The sequence below is a fragment of the Triticum dicoccoides genome, chromosome 1B (genome assembly GCF_002162155.2).
Source record: "Triticum dicoccoides isolate Atlit2015 ecotype Zavitan chromosome 1B, WEW_v2.0, whole genome shotgun sequence".
Taxonomy (NCBI): domain Eukaryota; kingdom Viridiplantae; phylum Streptophyta; class Magnoliopsida; order Poales; family Poaceae; genus Triticum; species Triticum dicoccoides.
Genome location: NC_041381.1, coordinates 302,852,455 through 302,871,169, shown reverse-complemented (window position 1 = coordinate 302,871,169; position 18,715 = coordinate 302,852,455). Strand labels below are relative to the sequence as shown.

General features: G+C 46.0%; 1 protein-coding gene across 3 annotated transcripts; it reads right to left on the bottom strand.

Annotated features, from left to right (window-relative positions):
* Window positions 1–14,355: 14,355 nt before the first annotated feature.
* On the bottom strand, window positions 14,356–18,709 carry LOC119332068. 3 transcript variants are annotated; one of them, XM_037605250.1, is made up of 5 exons: window positions 18,355–18,709; window positions 18,007–18,221; window positions 17,172–17,224; window positions 15,319–15,399; window positions 14,356–14,533 (listed from the first exon to the last, which is right to left on the bottom strand). In XM_037605250.1, exons 2-5 carry the CDS (start codon window positions 18,188–18,190, stop codon window positions 14,429–14,431), a joined length of 423 nt encoding a protein of 140 aa, XP_037461147.1. In that variant the 5' UTR covers window positions 18,191–18,221; window positions 18,355–18,709; the 3' UTR covers window positions 14,356–14,428. The 3 variants fall into 3 exon arrangements, 1 of the variants encoding a protein (XP_037461147.1); XR_005160804.1 differs by having other exon boundaries at window positions 15,489–18,221; XR_005160806.1 differs by lacking the exon at window positions 17,172–17,224.
* Window positions 18,710–18,715: the final 6 nt, after the last annotated feature.

The window sequence follows — 18,715 nt, the reverse complement described above, 5'->3', positions numbered from 1 at the left end:
GGGGGCAGCTCGTGCGGGCCCAGCCACGTAGCCCAACTATCTTGAGGAGATCGGAGGGGCCACCCCTCCCCCGCGTCTCCCCCACGCGTTGCCACGAAGCTTCTAGGGAGCACGTGGTTGTTGGGGTCCCACCAAGCGGGCCGGGTCCCAACACCGCGTCGCTGCCTCCAGGGGCCACGAGTCTAATCGTGTCGGCCCACGTGCCTGTTGATGGGGGAAACCAGATCGGTGGGGAGGCCGCGATTCCGGACCGCGCCATGATTGCCTCGGATCTGGCGCCTGCCCCACCCAGCCAGCCAGGGGTTGCCAATGATTGCGAGACCAGCGCGGAGCATGAGGTTTAGAGAGAGGAGGCCACGCCAATCAATTCTGTGAGCCAGCCGGCGACTGCTAATGTTTGCGAGACCAATGCGGGACACGAGGATCAGAGAGAGGATTCCGCGCCAATCATCGACGAGAGGAGCCATGCAACTCATGTTCATGTGGAGGAGTCTACGTGCAATGAGCCTGCCTGCATGCCTTGCACAGACCTAATTGTGATGAACGCAAGCATGCCAGTAAGGGAGGGTGCTGTGCTGGGTCCTGACCCGACCACAGATGAGGTTGCTGCCCTGGAGGGAATGACGCCTCCCGAAGCAATCGCCTACTCCAAGCTCAAGGCGTTCTGCGTCAACATCGTCAAGAAGCTTGCCCCGCCCCTGCTTAAGGAGGTGCAAGCCTCCACGCTTCGACCAGACGCAGAGCCGTTCACGCCGAGGCGCACTACGAGAGCCACGAAAAAGGCTGGGGGAGCTGCCTCGTCAAAGGCCACCCCAGCTGAGAATGTGCCGCTTCGCGCGCTCAGCCTGGCGCCGCACGACCTGCAGGTGTATGAGCAAATGGTGGAGGATTTAAAAGGTCTGTTCGACTCGCCGCTCAGAGAACAGCACATTCGAGTCATAGCCTCACTCTTTGGGAAGACCATGCCAATTGGTGGTGATCTTGGAGGGGCAAGCTCGACGGCCTTGGGAGTTCATTAGCGTTGAGCTTTGTCCAGAGGGTGTGGTTGCTAATTCTTCCATGGATTTTAGCCCATTGATCCTATGTTGGAACGTGAGAGGATTAAACAACCCAGCGAAGAGAGATGCAATTAGGGCATTCGTTGCCACCGTGAAAGTGAATGTAATTTGTCTGCAAGAAACTAAGATGAAAGTCATTGACCGTTACACTATGTTGCAATGCCTCGGGCCGGCCTTCGATGGCTTTGCTTTTCTGCCCGTGGCAGATACGAGAGGTGGAGTTCTCATCGCTTGGGATTCGACTTGCATTGACATTGATCATTTCCACGCGAACACTGATTTCATCTTGGGGCGGGTTCTTACGAGACATGGGGCATCCTGGTGGATTTCCGCGGTCTATGGACAACAGGGAAACACTAGGAAATCAGCGTTTCTGGAGGAGCTTCATGCAGCGCGAGCGCTCAGGCCTAGTCCGTGGATGATTCTTGGCGATTTTAACATGATTCTGCGTGCCTCAGAGAAGAATAACTCAAACCTGAGGAGCATGATAAGCAAGTTCCGCAGCTTTATTGACAACAATGAACTCAAAGAAGTATACATGCATGGGAGGAGGTTCACTTGGTCGAACGAGAGAGACGTCCCTACCCTAACCAAGATTGACAGGGTGCTGGTCTCCGTGGATTGGGACTTGGAGTATCCGGACTGTCTTTTGCAAGCGTTATCCTCGGGCGTTTCTGATCATGCTCCACTCCACCTGAACACGGGAGCTCTTTTCTGTCCGAAAAAGAGATTCCGCTTTGAAAATTACTGGCTTAAGCTCGAAGGGTGCGACGATGCGATAAGAGAGGCATGGGTCTGTACCGATACGATTGTGGATCCTTTCAAGCGTCTCGACGCGCTCTTCAGAAACGCTGTAGAGTCCTGCAGTCTTGGGGACAGAGAACGACTGGGAACATCAAGTTACTCATGGCCGTGGCAACTTATGTGATCTGCAGATTCTACAGGGCCCAGGAAGACCACATTCTCACCGACCAGGAGCTCTGGCTGCGTCGTACTCTCAAGCTGGCTTTGCTGGGTATGGCTTCCCTTGAGCGGACCATCGAACATCAGCGTTCCAGAATGAGGTGGGTTAAGGAAGGTGATGCTAACACGAAGTTATTCCAAGCTTTTGCAAACGGCCGGAGAACCAAAAACTTCATTCCGCGTATCAAGGTTGGAGACGAGATACACACTGATCAAGACCGTATAACGGATGCTTTCACTTCTTCCTTTATGGAGCTTTTGGGGAGAGATCAGGCACGCGAATTCACTCTTGACCTGGATGCCCTCGGCTTGCACACTACTGATCTGCAGGAGCTCGAGGAAATCTTCTCTGAAGAAGAGGTGTGGAAAATGATTAAGGAGATGCCACCGGTCCGAGCTCCTGGGCCGGATGGATTCACCGGTGCTTTCTACCAAAAAGCCTGGCCCATCATCAAGGGGGATATCATGGCCGGCTTCCTGAAGCTGTATGTGGGAGATGGTCGGGGCTTCGCGAAATTAAACAGAGCGCTGATGGTGCTCATTCCCAAGAGAAGTGACGCGGAGGAAGTGGGAGATTATCGCCCGATCAGCTTGCCTCATAGCTTTGGCAAACTCTTCTCCAAAATGATGGCCATCAGAATGAGGAAAATGCTTCCGGAGCTAGTCAACATGAACCAGTCCGCCTTCATTCGTGGGAGAAGCATACACGATAATTTCCTCCTAGTGAAGCAAATGGCGAGGAAAATGCATGCCCGCAGAACATCAACCGTATTTCTGAAGCTTGACATATCACGAGCATTTGACACCATCTCTTGGACATTCCTGTTTGAAGTTTTGAGAGCTAAGGGATTTGGAGAAAACTTCAGAAAGTGGGTTGCGATCTTGCTGCAGTCTGCGTCTTCAAGAGTTATTGTCAACGGGAATCAAGGTGTCAGGTTTGATCACGCTCGTGGGCTGCGCCAAGGAGACCCCAGCTCTCCGCTCCTCTTCGTCATGGCGATGAACGTCCTCTCGGCCTTAGTTTGCAAGGCGGCTGCAGTTGGGGTTTTGTCCTCCTTCAACGGTGTGTTGGCAAGCCAGAGGCTCTCCCTTTTCGCTGATGACGTCGCGCTTTTCGTGCGCCCCACGGTGCTGGATCTCACATGCATTAAAGAAGTCTTATACCTCTTTGGACACGCTTCTGGCCTTCGAGTGAATTATCGCAAAACATCGGCAATTTTGATCCGGGGACAGCAAGGGGATCAGGACAGAGTGCAGCAGTTATTAAACTGTCAAATGGGGCAGTTCCCCTGCAAATACTTAGGGTTGCAACTCAGCATCCACAAGCTCACCAAAGCGCATTGGCAGCCAATGCTCGATCAGGTCAAAAACTTCCTTCCAGCTTGGCAACGTGGCATGATCCAGAGACCCGGGAGACTAGTGCTCGTTAACAGCGTCATAGCAGCCCGCCCTATACATCACTTGCTAGTCATGAAAGCTCCCCAATGGGTTCTCGAAGAAGTGAAAAAATGGATGCGTGCTTTTTTCTGGGCTGGGAAAGAGGAGATCAATGGCGGACAGTGCTTGGTTGCGTGGCATACTATCTGTAGGCCTAAGCCGTACGGTGGGCTGGGAGTGAAAAATCTGAGGATCCAAGGCCTGGCCATGCGCGTGCGCCGGGAGTGGCTCAGGAGGACTGATCCCTCAAGGCCTTGGCAAGGGCTTCATCTCATGGTGGACAAAGAAGCCAAAGCGGTGTTCGATAGTCTGGTCCACATCGAGGTGGGAGAGGGCAGCAAGATTTTCTTCTGGACGGATAGATGGATTCATGGGTTTTCGGCGAAAGATATCGCCCCTTTGATCGCCTGCATGGTGGACAAGCTCACGAAGAGAAAAAGAACGGTCTAGGATGCACTTCTCGAGGACTCCTGGGTCAATGATATCTCAGGCGAGTTAACCTTCACGGCACATCTGCAGCTCATTCACTTACAACATGCCTTGGCGACGATTCAAAGGAATGCTTCGGATGATGATGCGTTCTACTGGCCCTGGAGTGCCTCGGGTTCCTATAGCGCTAAATCCACATATAGTATGCTTTGTCAGGGCATGACTCGGTTTGCCCTGCCCAGTGCATATGGAGAAGTTGGGCGCCCCTCAAGTGCAAAATCTTTGCTTGGCTTGCCTCTCAGTATCGGTTATGGACTTCGGACCGACGTGCGAGGCATGGTCTCCAAGATACGACTTCAGCATGTTACACATGCTACCAAGAGGAGGACACAACAGACCATATCCCTGCTGGTTGCGTCTACGCAAGACAAGTTTGGGATGGTTGTTTCCGGCTGCTTCAAATCAACGTCCAAATTCCGAGCTCCGAGGATACTTTCATGGTGTGGTGGGACAAGGCGAGGAAGTTCTTCCATGGAAAGCTCAAGAGAGGTTTTGATTCGCTTGTCATCCTGACCGCGTGGCACTTATGGAAGCAGAGGAACGCTCGGGTGTTCAACCGCAATGATCAAGTCCGCTCGGAGACCAACCTTGTTCATCTCATTAGATCAAGCTTTGGAAGAAGGCGGGTCTAGGAGTTGAGGGGTTAGATCCTTTCGTGAGAGAGTAGGCTTTTGTGTTTTTTCTAGGAGTTAGTGTTCCCGTGGTAGGGTTCTTTGTCCAACCGCGGAGTCTTGTACAACTTTTTCTTCTCTTCTATAAAGATAAGGTACGCCTTTGGCGTACTCTTAAAAAAAAACTTTGTATTAGCTTAATAAATACAAAGTTAGTACAACGTTGGATCATCTATTTTGAAACGGAGGGAGTACGTAGGTGTAGCATTGGTCAGTATATATACCTGGCTTGGAGGAGGAATAGTAACAGAGGATGAAAGCCAATCAAGTGGATCCGCCAAGATGGCCTCCCAAATCTCCACTTCGTCCGCTGGCTCCATTGTGTGTATGGATCTGCAGCAGCACATGACATGAGCACAAAGTCAGGACTCACGACTAAAACCATTAGCAAACAACAAGCAGACTAGCTAAAACTTGGTGCTAGAGGTAGCTCGTGAATGAACTAATCGGCCATGAGAGGGCGTGTTGCACTATAACGATGATGACTAGATCATGCAGAGATCTGCAGAAACCATACACACGTATATGCATCCGCTAGCTAGCGCTCGTATGCTGCGGCCTACGCACATGCATGCAGAGTTCTCAAACCAAGGCCGCGCTTGGGACATCGGTTAGATTTTCCACCCGTAGACAGTTACCGCTGTACGTATATTACTGGACGGACGGCAGTAAAATACACCCCCCGTATCTTTTCCCCGTCCGAGCGCGGAGTGTGACCAAGCCGTGAACTGCGGAGTGGCAACACCACGCCCAGCGCTCCCTCGCGAGCAGCACCTCCTGCCCGTCCACTACTCCACCACCAGCAGTGCCACCCGACCGCACACGACTGCCGAGAAGGACGCCGCGACGTACGGGCACGCTGGCCGCCCGCGCCACCCAAGGCAGGATAGAGTCGCACACCACAGGCGTCTCAGACGGGAGGAGCTCCCGCAGCGTCTGGGACACCACACCACGCCTTTCAACAGGGAGAAGCACTTCGCGTCCAAGCCGGCCGGACACGGCGTCGAAGCCGCCGGAGAGGCAACGATGGCAGCCATGCGGAGGCGCGCAGGGTGGCGCGGCGGGAGGCAGAGAGCGTGCGTGGAGCGGAGGCCAATCTCAACGCTGGGGCAAGACTGTCGCCACGCTCGCTTGCCAACGCGGAGGCCAATTAAACGACGAACCAATCGTGACCTGGGGTTACCCGGTCAGTGGAGATGGGTGGCGCGCGTGCCGTAGTTCGGCAACAGGAGACGAGGGATGCGGTGGATAACCGTCAAGCACAGCCGGTGTCGTCGAGGCAGGGGCGCCGGGCGCGGACAGCAGGAGGAAGAAGAACAGAAGCACTTTTAGTGGTGGAGTATGTGGCAAGCTCTTTCTTTACGGGCATCTCTATTATTAAAAAAGAAGTTGGTATAGTCGTCACTTCTCCTTTCTGGTCTTTTCCTCCCCATGGTCCCAGCCTTTTTAGTTTTCTTTCGAAAGTTTTTGATCAAATTGTTTCCGCACAAAAAAAAAACCAACATAAATCTTTACTATTAAAAGGGTCTTAAAGGAAAGTTGGTATAGTCGCTTCCCCTTCTTCCTGGTCTTTTCCTCCCCATGGTCTCACTGGTTTTCTGTTGAATTTTTTTAACCCAATCGATTCCACACAAAATAAAAACCAACATAAATCCTTCTATTAAAGAGGCATTAAAAGGGAGTTGGTATAGTCGCTTCCCCTCCTTCCTGCTCTTTTCCTTCCACGTTCGCATCCCTTCCCCCCCTACTATTAAAGGTGGATGTAAGTTGTATGCCGGACAATATTCATGTTGATCTAATGGAATAGATGTATGCCCATGTTGCATTGCACGGACTTCTTGCTACTCCCTCATTCGGGTTTATGAGGTTCTTATATTTTGGGCTAAAGTTTGACTTATAAATTTAACTAATAAAACGTAATTTATATGCCACAGAAAATATACTGCCGGAAAGCTTTTCGAATACAAGTTCAACAGCATACTTTTTTAGCATATATTGTGTATTTTATTAGCTAAATAAGTGGTCAAAATCTAAGCCAAAATATGAAAAGGCCCAATAAAAACGAAGGTAGTAGTCTTTAATTAAGTTGGAGATCCCTGCTCTTGGCTGCTTGCGTGGGAATACATTCTTTATCAGAGTCAGATGTCGTTCTCATCCGACTAAAGGACCCACAAAGTCTTTTTTTTCTATCTGCCTTTTCTTTTCTTATGGAAGCTAAAGGAGTGGGTTCTTGCAAACATGTACTCCCTCTGTTCCAAAATAGATGACCTAACTTTATACTAACTTTATACTAAAGTTAGTACAAAGTTGGATCATATATTTTGAAACGAGGGAGTATGATTTACGAACGATCAACACATGGGGTGTAGTCATGCATATTATCATATTTCTTTTGGACTCTCAATACAAACACTACAAAACTTACGCCAAATGAAAAAAAAAATCATGATGGACATCTTTTTAGAAGATAAACTCTCCGCTAAAAATTTATTAACAAGTTAACTACTAATAGTTAGAAGTGTGAAATCATGATCTAGTTTTGGTGGATGTAATTAATCCTACTTAGAAATAGATGGATGATTGTCACATCAATGATGGCACATAACAACTTGAGTTATTGACTATGACTAGATTCCACTTAGCTTGTTGGAAGTTTGGTACTCCCTCCATTTCATAATGTAGTCCGTCTATCCTTTTTAAGATTTAACTTTGACCATAAATTTAACCAATATGAGCGACTGGGACGAGAGCATGATAGATACATTTGAATTCATATTCGAAAGCAGTTTTCAAAAGTATAATTTTTCAGTAAAATAATTTATGTATTATTGGTCTAATCTATGATCAAAATTAAATCTCGAAAAGTATGAGTGCACTATATTATAGAATGGAGGAAGTATCAAATCAGAAACATAAAGCATGCACCTAACGGGGTCAAAAACTTTTCAATCCAGTTTCACAATTATTATCATTTGAGTTACAACTTACAAGTGGCTTGCGAATCAGCTATCTTTCCATAGATTCGTGGGCACAGGAACATGGTCACGTCGCTGTCACCAATACACTTCGTCTTGCTCTTTATTCCGGCCACCGTTGTTCTTGTATCTCCTGTCATTTTCTTCGTACTTAGCAAGGGTGATCTGACTCCACATTCTAAACAGGACCTTGACCATTGTGATTTTTTATTTATGATATGAAACTATGTTTGTCCAGAAATAATTATGCATGTGGTATTATGTTTATGATTGATCTAAGACTTAGTTAGTATAGTTTGCAGTTATAGAAATTATAGAAATTCATTTAGCCTCAGCTTGTGGTTATTGAACTGTGTTGTGTTGTCCTTTCTTCCTCCCTCCTTTTTGGTTTGCAAGGTTTCATGCATTTTTGCCCCTCGTCTCTTTGCGCTTGGTGTTGCTTTCCGGAAAGAGAGATCGGTTATTATCGATCGTTCCCTCAAGTGATCGGTCACTTCTCGCTGACCCCTTAGCACCTTCGTGGGTCCTAGCTCGGACAATTTGTATCTCGTTTTCTTCTACCGATGAATGGTATGCAAGCTTTGTATATTTATGAAAAAATATATTTTGGGTTAGACCTTGATCACAATTTTGATTAGCAAAATATAATTATATACCACAAAATATATATTGTTGAATTTTTATTCAAAAGAGTTCCAATTATGTAAATTATTTCTTACAAATTACTATTGTTTTATTAGTTAAAGTTATGGTCAAAGTTTGACCCATTATATATGAAAAAGCCTTACAAACCAGAAGGAAGTGAATACTTATGCCATAATATACTCCAAAGAAAGACAATAAAAAATAGACAAATGGGCACCAAGGGAATGAGCTCTTCATTTCACATTTTTCACTTCTCCGTAGGTCACCGAGACAAAGTGACGAGGGTGGCGCCTTTGAGCGAGGCTCCCTTTTTGTTTTCTCTCTAGCCGAGCTACGGAGCGGGTGAAACGGAGAGCAGTAAATAATCCGTCGTGCATGCAGCAGATATAGGGGGTGTTTGGTTCAGGGACTTTTTAGTCCAAGTCCCAGAGACTAAAAAAAGTCCCTAAAAAATCCCTAGGAACCAAACGGGAGGGACTTTTTCTACAGGGACTAAAAAAAGACTCTACTAGAGAGTCTTTTTTGATTAGTCCCTGGGACTAGAAAAAGTCCTAGGACTTCTGAACCAAACACCCCCATACACTGGTGTACAAATTAGTATCTACTCTCTTCGTAAAAAAAAGCATTTATTCCCTCATTTCCGGGTTATTTTTAGAGTTTGGAATTGCTTATCACGCATACCACGCGATCCCTCATTTTCGGTTTATAAGGCTTATTTTAACTTCTTTTTTTCAAATTAGAGGGTTCATCTCCATCTTATTTTAATTTCAAATGCACATTAAATTTTGCATGCAAGAATTAAAAAGGAACACATCAATGCATATAATGTTCCTACTCATCTAGTGGCCAAGCATGCATGCACTGTAATTAATGCAAATTAATGCATGAGTTTAATTGCGGTAGTTTGGTAAAGTACGAGATACATTCCTCCTCCCATAAAATGCCTTGGTTGATGAGATTTAAAATTTGAGCCTTATAAACCGGGAGGGAGGGAATTAAGTTGTTATCTAAACACACTTCGTCTTGCTCCCAAGTTTTCATTTATGTGACAAGTCGTTTGGTCATGAAATAGTATTCAGAGCATGCTTGGATACGTTTTAGTCCCATGACTAAAAGTAGTGGGACTAAAACTTGCTAGTCTCACCTATGCTTGGATCCAAATACTAAAGAGACTAAAATCTAGTTATTGAGCATTTATTATCCTCCAAACCCTCCAATCCAGAACTAAGGAGAGGAATTAAATGAGGAGAGAGAGCTAATACATGTTTTAGTAGGTTTCCCATGACTAAAAGATTTTAGCCTCAAGACTAGTCCTAGCCTCTCTTTAGTCAAGGGTGCTTGGAACTTTAGCCTCTAAAAGAGACTATTTTTAGTCAGACTAAAAATAGTCCCTTGTATCCAAGCACCCTCTCATTAGTGTAACAAGTCGTTGGAGTATCATTATATTTTATAGGTTGTTGTTGAATTACATGTGGTCAAATATTATCAAGTCTAACCATAAATTTTCTCTCACCTTTCCAAAACATTTTTTTTTGAAAAGTAGTACTCCCTCCTTCTCGGAAATGTTCTAGGTCATCGATTTGACTAACTAAATAATGTGTTATATGTTATCAAATTGTACCATTTGATCATATAAGAATGTAGTTTCTAAACATATTATTTATTACATATAATACATATTTAGCTAGTTAAACGGATGACCTTGAACTACGCGCATGTTGTTACAGCTGGCAAACCCCACTTTCTCTTCTCTCGCCGCTCGAACACATAAAGAAACGAACACAAGAGAATTTGGTGCTGCGCTCAACTGATTTGCAGCATTTTCTTCTCATCTTATTTGTAATCTGTTACAACTAACAGAACGACCTATTCTACCGGCCACGATCGAGCTCATCAGCCTTGCCATCGCACAACAACTCGCATGTCGCCACCAAGGCCGCCATGTCTGCCATGATCTCGCGACACCCCACGGGAGCGGACGCAGCGGCATGCTAATTAACTACTGTAGACTAAGAGCAACTCCGGCCGATTTTGTAGCGTCGGCGTCCGAAAATCGGCTCAGTCGCGTCCCAGTATCTCGTTTAGCGCCGGTTTGGGCCGAAATAACAGCCGGCGAACCCGAGTCGAACACAAGCCCCCGGGGGTCGAACCCGAGCCGAACACAAGCCCCCTGGGGTCGCCTGGGGGCGCCGGCCAAAGCGAAAAGGGGCGTGGGTCCGCTATGTCGGCAAGAGAAGGCCCTTTTCCCGTTGTTTCCCCTCGCTTTCCCCCCCTCCGTTTCCCTCCATTCCCCTTCCTCCCGCCATTCTCATCCCCCTCCCCTCCATCCGGCCGCCATGCCGCCGAAGAAGTATTGGCCCCCCGCGCCGCTACCGATGCCAACGCCACTGCCGCCACCTAGCCGAAGCAGAGGATCTTGCACGCTCCGGAAGAGAGAAAAAAAGACCATTTAAAAGAGCACTGGTGCGTACATACATACACTACATCCTAATTCGTATACGTAAGTGTGAAAGCCAATTATCTTACCTCTGTATATCTGCTGCGCCGGCGACGGATCCTATTTTTTCAGTTTCGTCAGAATAAACTTTCATGCGCTGAGAGCATATTCTCGTGCATGCCCGTAGCTATCGTAGTATGTGGATTCAAACATGCACGTAGCTATCGTAGTATGTGGATTCAAACAATGAGCTGGTGACCTCCTTTAGAAAAAAACAACGAGCCGTCCATAAAGGATAGAGCTATATATCACGCGTGTGGAGCTTCTCTTCTTTGCACAAAGATTAAAGAAGGGTGCCAATGTTCAGAACCAACTAAGTACGTACTCCATTAGTTGCATCCCTTGAAAATAAATAAGAATCTGAAACAACCGCCGTGGAAAAGATTAGTTAGAGCAAATACTTAAAACAGAGAAAATAAATATATGTCTTCCATTAGGAAAGCTTGAAGCACGTCCATCTAGTATATAGTAGTAGGAGTACCCGATTGAACGTTGGCAGAAATTCAAAGGTAGGAGTAGTTGTCACAGTAGTCTCAGCAGGAGAAACCAAAATACTCTCAGCATGTGATCATGAGGAAATCGCCTTGAACTAATTATAGCTTGACGCGTTTACCCCCCTACTTGGCTAGTATTTAGAAAAAAAAAAAAAGCCTGCTGGTGGTGACAACAGCTGCAGGTTCGGCTCAATCGACGGGAAGCCATCTCCACCTCCAATCGTTGCGAGAAATTTCTAGGAAGGTCCGTACCTTCCTTATAAGTGTAAGCATGCAGACCTCCACATGACCCTACCGTCATTTATTTCCTTTCTCGGCAATGAAAGTGACCTCCATTTTTGTATCTTTTATACTCCACTTAATTCCGGTTGACAGTGGTTTTGCCCCGATCGATTTGGGCCGTTGCTTCCAGTAGACATCCCCTACTAGCTAGAACGATACTACTCGTTTGGCCGTCATGCGTGTCTGCCATGATAAAAGCAAGCCCAGCAGGTACATATGGGATCTTTCTTCACAGTGCACAGAGCTTTTGCGATCAGTCGGGCTATCACGGTTCACATCACATGATTCTGCGCGGCCACTTCGCTGCCAACTACTGTATTATTTGCACTTGCGCTGATAGTATTACCTAGACGACCCGAGGCTCGGGGCACCGGTCGATTAGTCATGTGGAGAGTCAAATCTAGCAAGCGCTGCCTACCTCAGGCCTATGAGACCAAAGGTTCGCTTGTGTTCTATGCACAGCTACACGCGACCGTAGTGCAAGCTAGACACGTAGAACATAATTGGTTTGCTGCCAAAAATTAACATGCCAATGCTTGGCATTGTACCAAATATTGACAACTAGTTGGTTATCTACGAATTGTTTTGCCTAACTCACATAAAGTTGCCAATAGCTGGTAAGTCTTGATATTACCAACATTTGACAAGCTAAATATTGATAGCAAATCAATTACGCTCGTACATAGCCATGATGGCCAAGGCCTAGCCAGCCTCACGCGCGCCTAGAGTTACTCGAAAAATAGCGAGTGCTAGCTAGGGTGGCGTACGGTGCTCTCTGAATCATGGAAACCTAACTAAAAGGTCGCCTAATGCTTTACCGAAAATCAATTAGCTTGATATAGGATTTGCTAGACTTAATCTTGACATGTACTCCCTCCGTCCCAAAATAAGTGTCTCAACTTTCTACTAGCTCTAGTATAAATTTGTACTAAGCTCAAGACACTTATTTTGGAACGGAGGGAGTACGTGCATGTGTGCACCTGTGCTTCGGTCAAGTCGCTGTTAGTTACGAAAAAGGGTTTCTCCCCGCTTTATATTATAAATCAAACCGCCAAGCATCCAACATCAACGGGTAACAGAGTGCAGAGTGCAAAGTACAAAAAGTAAAAAACGGCCGGCTGGGGGCACAGCCAAAACAAGCCCCAACTACAAGAAATGAAGCTCTAGTCCGGATCCGATGGCGGTGGTGGAGACGGCGGAGATATCGTGGCGGCCGAAGAATGAAGAGCAGTGATGATGGAGTCGATGTAGTCACGATCCCGCCGCTTGCTAAGCGGTCTCCAAAGCTATAGGAAGCCACACATTTTGAAGACGGCGTTAGTGACACGGCAAAGAATGACGTGCTCGATCACTAATTTATTGTGACAATTCCATAGGGTCCATGCGAGGGTGCCTACTGCGACCCAAAGGGACGGCCTACGGATAGGTTGGGCATATAAAACCTCCCTAAATAGGCCAGGGAGGTTATCATGGCACCAAGAGCCACCTACAACGTCCCGGAAGAAACTCCATAGGAATCGCGCCACCGGGCATCGGAAGAAGATATGGTTAGTCTTCAGGGATGTCACAAAGTGGGCATTGGCCATCACCCGGGCCATGTCGCTTCTGGACCTCCGTGCCCGAGGGCAAACGACCACGAACCCATTGCCACATTAAGATGCGAATTTTCAGAGGCAACTTGATTGCCCAAAGAACCGTAAGTTCATTGAGCCCCGGAGTCGGCAGAATAGCCCGGTAAAGGGACTTGGTCGAAAAGGAGCCACTCGACTCAAGGTGCCATGTCACAGCGTCACGCTCGAACGAGGGGTTGTGTAGAGCGATGCATTCCAAAAGCTCATCCTACTGCGCACGCTTCAGACCCCCAAAGGTGCGACGAAAAGAGGTGATGCGAAGGTCCTGGAGAGCCGCTCCCACCAAGAGCATCAGGTGAGAGCAGATCGAGAATAACGCGTAGAACCTCTACGCGAACGGTCTGTTTCCCGACCACTGGTCCAGCCAGAATAGAGCAGTATATCCCAAGCCCACAGCAATTGTTGTGCCGATCCGAAGGACCGGTAGCAGCTGGATAATAGACTGCCAAAACTGGGAGCCCCCAATCCTAGGGGCAAAGGCGAGTGGCTGTCCACGCAAATAATTTGCCCGGATGATATCCAACCACAGCTCGCCGGCACCGGTCTCAATGCGCCAAAGCCATTTGGCGAGAAGGGCGATATTCATGCGCTTCGAGGAGATCACACCAAGTCCACCTTGGTCCTTGGGTTTCACTACAAGAAATATGTCAACTTGTGACCTTGACTATTGGTCACTGAAAGGTCATCGTTTTTCATTTGCGACCTTTTTGTGACCAAAAACAGAAGGTCAAAAGCTGGCAGTCGTAAACTGAAATTAACGACCTTCTCAGTGAGAAGGTCATAGACGTTTACGACCAAAATATGTCTACTGTTTTGTTTTGTTCACTAGCTGTCTGCCCAGGCCACGTCGGATCCAACATGGCAAGCTGACATGGCAATATTACGACCAATTGAAAAGGTCAAAAACTAGATTCAGCCCGGTCCAATTCGGTGTCTATATGGACCGAGCCCAACAATTCAGCCCATTTAGTATATTTATTTCTGTTAATTTTTGTTAGCTACATGGGCCAAGCCCAACTAGTCAGCCCGTCAATTTTTATGCACATTTGGCCTTTCAAGAGTATAGGTACAATATTTTGCAGCCCATTTCTGGTTTACATTCAGCCTTTTTATACATTCAAATAATAATTCAATCCAGGAGTTGGTCCAATACTCTTTTCAGCCCATTCGCATATTCATACAAATGATCCTCCTTTTCAAGAAATTTTGCAAATAATTTTATATTTCAGCACTAAATATGTTTACATCACCGGCCATAAAGCCCTTCAAAATAGTATCACTTGTTCCTATACAAAACTATCAAATGATACATACAACAAAACAAAATACAGGAAATTTAGTTCAACAAAAATAAGTTTTCTTCCTCTTCCATCTTCCAGGACACACAACACCTGTGAAAATAAAGATGCCACAACAAAAATGAAAGGATCAGGCATTAGAAGCATATTGAATACAAGGGAAAGAATCAAACAAAGAAATAAAAGGCACGCACTGTGAAAATTTTGACAACACGATTATTTTTTATATTACAATAACAAACAGAATTGTAATCTGATTGGATAAGACATATGGCATTAAGCAAAACTAGCCAATCCTATACAGCATCAATCAAACCTCTCATTTCACTAAGAGATCATAGGGGATACTATGTCGTCGACAAACTAGAACGCTATGAACATGAGATAGAAACTAAAGAGTCTAGTGTGAAGAGGAGCACACACAATGCGAGTGTCTAGAAACCGTCCTAGAGTAGAACATCGATAATAACATGGGAAAACTGTGTGTATCCAGTAGCAATTGTTGGCAATTAATAATAAGAGTGAGCTTGATCACGTGCAGGCTGATGAAATACGATTCAGTAGCAAAACATAACAATCTTAGCTAATGAGAACCAAACATGATAAAGGATCCACCAAACATGATATGAGAACCATCAAGCAAGCACATATGAGCACCAAACATGATATGAGAACCTTAGCTAATAGGTGACCATCAAGCAAGTACATATCATACAGGATCAACCAAACACGATATGACAACCAAAGCCTCGACATTCAGGAGGTCACAAGGCCATCCTACCTAGTTTGGTTTCAGGACCAGAATAGAAACTAGCAGGCTACAACGGAGAAGACAAAACTTGAAAAAAAAACCTCACAGACGAGAGAGAGGAATTGACCTTGCACGCGGAGTCGAGGTGGTAGTGGTGGATGAGCTCATCGTCGAGGTACATGCCCATGTCCTCGTTCATGAAGGGAACCTGTTGCATCCAAATCGAAGAAACAAATAAATGAATGGAAGGAACTGCATCAACCAAACATAAAAGAGAGTTCAGTTTCCAGCAATCACAATATTGTCTTGTCGGGCTGCAAAGCAAGTACTCCCTCCATCCACGCGACTAGTCGACGAGCTGCACTGCCAGATGTCGACTCAACCTCTCGACTAGTAGAGACTAGTCGATCAGCCAGGCACAACTCGTCAAGAGTCGCTACCCCAGAACGACTCAACAACACGAAAACATTGCCTCCGTCCCAAAATTCTTGTCTTAGATTTGTCTAGATACGGATGTATAGACACGTTTTAGTGTTAGATACATCCGTATCTAGATAAATCTAAGAAGGGATGAAGGTAATATACGATCACAACAGTCTAGTCTACTGCTATGTACATATGCACATACACAAAACTTGAAACGGCAACACAGCCATTGACACAACAAGATGGCCTTGGGTAAAAGGGGACAAGAAGGACACAACTCTACACAAAATCATAAAGTAGTAAACAAACAGTCATCATGTCCTAACAAACGGTATTACTTTCATGTTCCATATATACGTATCTCATCTTAAAACTGTACCTCAGCCACACAAATCTGTACGTGCGACTACATTTGAGCATGTCTTGGAGTGACTATAATTATGGCTTGATATTACTCAACATACATGTCAACAGAAAGAGGAGAACATCACAACACATTGTCATTTTCGAAAAGCACATTAAATAAAAGCCTTTTGACTATTTTATTGTTTGCTTGTCACTAAATTGAAAATATTTTTGAGTGTACAGCAGAATGCAACCAAGGAAGCAAAACATTTAAAAGGACCTGCTTTTCATGTACCAAGACCACTACAGAGCAAAAGAGGGTCAAAGCAAGCTAGAACGGGTGGCCCCCTGCAAGAAAATAATTGCCCAATTACGAGACAATAAACCTACACAGGGGCTTTCCTGCAGCACACCATGTAACAGAAACAATTCTGATATTTCATATCATCCATGTCATAATTAGAAAAATGAGAAAATATAGTTCCACATAAGCAAGCAAATATAAAACGAAAACTAGTTGACTATGTGTACAAAATATAGTTCCACACTATCAGAATTACAAGGACTCAAAGTGCCAAGTTAATGTAAGTGTCTTGTTTGTTTGGATCTAGCTCACCATGGTCATTAATTAATCGGATAGATATTGATTCAAAACACACAAACCTGGGCACATATATCAACATAAGAATAACAGTGTCAGAGACAAGCATTCTTTTACAACATAACTAATCAGATACACCAGATATATGTTTTGCAACAAACTAAAAAACAAAACAAGGCATGCATTAATCAGATAGATATTGATTCAAAAATTCCAGACTCCAGAACATAACTAACAAGTTCAAATAAAAAGGGTTTAGGGGTTTAGGGTACGTTGCAAGAAAAAACATGCTTCCACCTTGTTTCAACAGACCTTTTAAATTGTTTTCTTATCCACGGCATCATCAGTCTTAACCAAACCAGAGCAAGTAAAGGATCTTGTGTTCAGAGCATACACTACACTGGCAGCAGCACAAGCTTATGTTCAGAGCATACAGTACAACTGATCTTACTTAACATGTGGTTGTTCTAATCACCTACAACCTGCCTCAAGTCCTCAACTCGATACAGTCAATCTACACAGACAATCGACAGCTAAAGAACAATGCAGCATTCTGGTGAAGCATCAAGCATGCCTAGATGGTGACTCCCATGAACAGAGAACCCTACCACTTGGAGACTTAAACGAGGAGTAGCCAAGGTTCCTGCTTGTGTTGCCATTGCTGAAAGAAAAGTATACACTAATGCTTAAACAAGATAAACAGTACATGGATACAAAAAGGGTAGCAGGATTAAAAGAATGATTTAGAGAATGGACGACTGGTCCACATAAAAGTCAGAACATCAATCAAACAATCGACAATTTTCTTCGACAATGCGGACTGCAAATCCAAATGCAGATTCTAGAAAGTATGCACCCCAAGCATCTGTCCAAAATAAGAACAAAAACAAAAAGGAGGGCTGGCAGACTCAATCTACTCTAAACACTACAACAGAAGGTCTGTCGGCATGAACGACGAGAATAACATGTAAACCAGAACTTGATGTCATTTTATAGCTAGTTGTTTTAGCCTGTCGACTGGCTAGTTAGATAAATTTGGCTTTCATCGCACTATAAGCCTCCAAGGTCCAACAGTTAGTAGATAAGCCTCTATAGATGGATACCTTTGGCTGTCATTTAATACATTGAGGACCACAGATAGATAAACCAACCAAATTCAGAAACAAATGTGAGTTATCGACCCTTCAGACTAGCTTACTTATGTCAGTTTATCCTTCCGTAGCTTAATGTCCTAAGAAATAGCATGCAGGCTATCCACATCGACTGTCCAGCACACAATAGAAACAACTAGTGGTGCAGCAATTCCTCCAACAAGAAACTAGAATTATTAGCTGCAAAATTATTTCATTCCTCATGGCCATACAAGCAGTAATCTACATGCTACAGAGTGTGGCTCAGTCACGGGATCTAGGCAGAGGAGGGAGGCAGAGGTAAAGTGCTCACCGAAGAGGTTACTGGCGATGCAGCGGTCGCATTGCAGGTCGGCCACCACCGTCACGTAGTAGAGGTGGTCGCGGCAGGATGCACGACCTCTTGGGGGACCCGGCGGAAGAGGGGGCGGCAGGGTTGACGACGCCCGTTCTAACCACCGTAGGAGAGCTTGGCTTGACCACCGTGAGAGAAGCATCCAGCGGTCCTGATGCCCAGTGTGGCAAGATCTGGCGGCACATTTACGAAATCTGGTCAAGAAGTGGAGCCTGGTGGCATCTTGAAACGCAGATCTGAGCAAGCGTGGTGGCATCCTGGTCTGGGCAGTGGTAAGATGAGATGCGAGAGGGGAGAAGGGGATACCTAGAATACCCGCTTGTTGATGACGGCGATGTTGAATCCCCACCACTGGAGGATGGTGTCAGATGGCGAGCACAGCGCTCATGGTACCCAGCCCGCTGCCGCCGCCGATGACGGCCGCCTCGATCCAAATCCGCCTGCGTGGGGAGCTAGCGGACGAGTGGTGCGGCGATGGGAGGGGAAGCCGAGACCTTGTGTGTTGGAAGCGGGTGTTTGGCCCCTCGCTTCCCCCCACCGCGGGCTCCATCAGGTGGGAGACAGAGGGAGACGAAGGCGGGGCGACGAGGTGCCCCGATCTAGATCGAGGAGAGGGAGGACGCACGCTGGATCTTGCCAGAGGGGAGGGGAGGGAGGAAGGAGCAGA

Excerpts from the sequence above, each read along its gene's own strand:
- LOC119332068 (XM_037605250.1), bottom strand. The coding sequence starts at position 18,190 with ATGCTTCTCTCACGGTGGTCAAGCCAAGCTCTCCTACGGTGGTTAGAA. Across the intron at positions 15,400-17,171 it reads CTCGTTTAAGTCTCCAAGTG|GTTCCCTTCATGAACGAGGA; the intron begins GTAGGGTTCTCT and ends TGGATGCAACAG. Across the intron at positions 14,534-15,318 it reads ACCTCGACTCCGCGTGCAAG|GTGTTGTGTGTCCTGGAAGA; the intron begins GTCAATTCCTCT and ends TTATTTTCACAG.